At 52.7% G+C, this 2,927-nt stretch overlaps 1 protein-coding gene across 1 annotated transcript; it reads left to right on the plus strand.

Annotated features, from left to right (window-relative positions):
- Positions 1-528: 528 nt before the first annotated feature.
- Positions 529-1,434, plus strand: LOC135999882 (olfactory receptor 14J1-like; the record flags this gene model as incomplete). The annotated part of the gene is made up of 1 exon (XM_065653454.1): positions 529-1,434. A coding segment is annotated over exon 1 (906 nt), but the record flags the coding sequence as incomplete, so codon positions are not given.
- Positions 1,435-2,927: the final 1,493 nt, after the last annotated feature.

Here is a 2,927-nt window from a genome sequence, read left to right on the forward strand (position 1 = left end):
GACAGAGGGACAGAGCAGCTGTCTTCACTCTGCACTAAGCCACACACGTTCTCTTGCCTTGCAGGACTCGCTCTGTTCTCCCTGAGCACAGTAGAAATGCTGAGGGTTTATGACACCCAGCAAAACTCTGCAGTGACCATGGGGAGAGGTGTAAAAACCCTGGAACTCCTAAACTTCATTCACCATCTCTGTTATTTATCACTGGGAAAGGAAGTGCCCACAGCCCTTCTATGTTAGCAAAACCAGGACAGTCCCCACCGTTCCCTGACTGCACTTCAGCAGAGCTGGGCTGACTTAGCGAGAGCCCATGGGCAGAGGCCCTGCTTTTGGTTGCACATTTGGCCAGCACCAAGCAGGGCTCCAGCCACAGTGCTGAAGAAAGTTCTCCTAGAAAAAGAAAAGGGTGTCTGTGTGTAACAGGGGAGGGTCTATGGGAGTTGGTTTGATTATTGTCAGAGGACTTTCCCCTGGCTTCTCACTGTCTTTTTTTTTTTTCTCATGACACTGCCCCATGCTCCGGAAAAGCAAATGTCCAATGGCAGCTCCATCACCCAGTTCCTCCTCCTGGCATTCTCAGACACACGGGAGCTGCAGCTCTTGCACTTCTGGCTCTTCCTGGGCATCTACCTGGCTGCCCTCCTGAGCAACGGCCTCATCATCACCACCATAGCCTGTGACCAGCACCTGCACACCCCCATGTACTTCTTCCTGCTCAACCTCTCCTTCCTTGACCTTGGCTTCATCTCCAGCACTGTCCCCAAATCCATGGCCAATTCACTCCGGGACACGTGCGCCATTTCCTACACAGGATGTGTTGCACAGGTCTTTTTTTCCATTTTCTGTGGTACAGCAGAATATTTTCTCCTCACCGTCATGTCTTATGACCGCTACGTTGCCATCTGCAAACCCCTGCACTACGGGACCCTCCTGGGCAGCAGAGCTTGTGTCCACATGGCAGCAGCTGCCTGGGCCAGTGGGTTTCTCTATTCTTTGCTGCACACGGCCAATACATTTTCACTGCCGCTCTGCAAGGGCAATGCCCTGGACAAGTTCTTCTGTGAAATCCCCCAGATCCTCAAGCTCTCCTGCTCAGATGCCTACCTCAGGGAACTCGGGTTTCTTGCGGTTAGTATATTAGTAGCATTTCTGTGTTTCATTTACATCGTGCTGTCCTATGTGCAAATCTTCAGGGCCGTGCTGAGGATCCCCTCTGAGCAGGGACGGCACAAAGCCTTTTCCACGTGCCTCCCTCACCTGGCCGTGGTCTCCCTGTTTGTCAGCACTGGTGCATTTGCCTACCTGAAGCCCCCCTCCATCTCTTCCCCATCAGTGGAGCTGGTGGTGTCTGTTCTGTACTCTTTGGTGCCTCCAGCAGTGAACCCCCTCATCTACAGCATGAGGAACCGGGAGCTCAAGGATGCCCTGAGGAAACTGATGACTGGATTATTTTCTGAAGCTGTAAACTACCCATCATCTTCTGCATAACAGTTACAGTGTAAATTGTTGCAAGCCCAGCCCGTTTTCTATATTTTATGTTGCTGCTTGTGGTTTTTCACTTGATAATATTGTCATCCCCTTTCCAATTCACTGTCTTCTTTGTTTACTGAGGGGCTGTGTAAAAGAGAAGCTTTGCTGTATGTGTGTTTAAACAAATTAAAAGGCCTCACAGACTCTAGTTTTTACTGAGATCCTTTCACCAAGTTGTGTTGGGAGCTGCAGGGACAGTTCCTGTGCATGGGTGGAGGGGAAAAGAGTCCAGCCTGGCAGCCCTGCCAGGGAGCACCAGCGCTTGGCCTTCCAGAGCTGTTCTCGTTCCACTCCCACACTCTCCTTCTCATCCCTTGTGTTGGTGCAAGGCCTGAGTGCTCTGGCAGCCTGGTCACCGTCCTGCTGTGTGTGAGTCCTGTGAGCGCAGGCAGGGACAGGCAATGGGCACTGCTGTGACAGAGCTGGCCTCAGAACAGCCTTTCCACGGGAAAGGTGAAAGGCCTAGGTCTTCATTCAAACTTTTTCTCAAGGAAATTCTGAGAAAGTGGCCTGAAGATCAAAACACCAGGGCACAGCTGAACAGTGTGTGTGTGCAGGGCTGGGCACTCAGCAGTGTCCTCTCACAGCCAGGCCTCCTTCCAGAGACCTGCAGGACCAGCAGAGCAGGCTCTGGGCTCTGTCCCTGTGCACTGGATCCCCAATGCAATCTGCCCCAATCATCATGGACCAATCCCTCACAACCTCCATCTCCAGCACTGGCCTCTCACCCCAGCTCAGAGAGTTTCTTTCTCCCTCCATGGAAAGACACTGAATGAGTAGGTCAGAAGTCCATGTTTGCATTGTACAAATGAGATGTGAGAATGAATGTCATGTACATGAGGCGAGATGAACCCAAGTAAGCACAAATGCTGTCAGATATTCTGGGGGTACCATTTTGCACCTTGGACACGGCAACCCTGGCTGTACAGACAGACTAGAGGACGAGATGCTGGAGAGCAGCTCTGCGGTGAGGGATCTGGGGGTTCTGGTCAATGGCAAGTTGAACATGAGCCACCAGTGTCCCTGGAGCCAAGAGGGACCCGTGTCCTGGTGCATCCAGCACAGCACGGCCAGCCAGGCAGGGAGGGGATTGTCCCGCTCTGCTCTGCGCTGGGGCGGCCTCACCTGGAGCATTCACTGTGTGCAGGGCTGGGGACACAGGAGAAAAAGCAGATAAAGCTACTGGAGAGTGTCCGGAAGAGGCTACGAAGTTGGGGAAGGGTTTGGAGGGGACGGCATATGAGGAGCAGCTGAAGTCACTGGGTTTGTTCAGCCTGGAGGAGACTGAGATCTCTTGGTGGTCTACATTTTCCTCACAAGTGGAGCTGGAGGGGCAGGAACAGAACTCTTCTCCTTAGTGACCAATGACAGAACCTGAGGGAATGTCAGGAGGATGTGCC

This window comes from Caloenas nicobarica, chromosome 30 (genome assembly GCF_036013445.1).
Source record: "Caloenas nicobarica isolate bCalNic1 chromosome 30, bCalNic1.hap1, whole genome shotgun sequence".
NCBI classification, from domain to species: domain Eukaryota; kingdom Metazoa; phylum Chordata; class Aves; order Columbiformes; family Columbidae; genus Caloenas; species Caloenas nicobarica.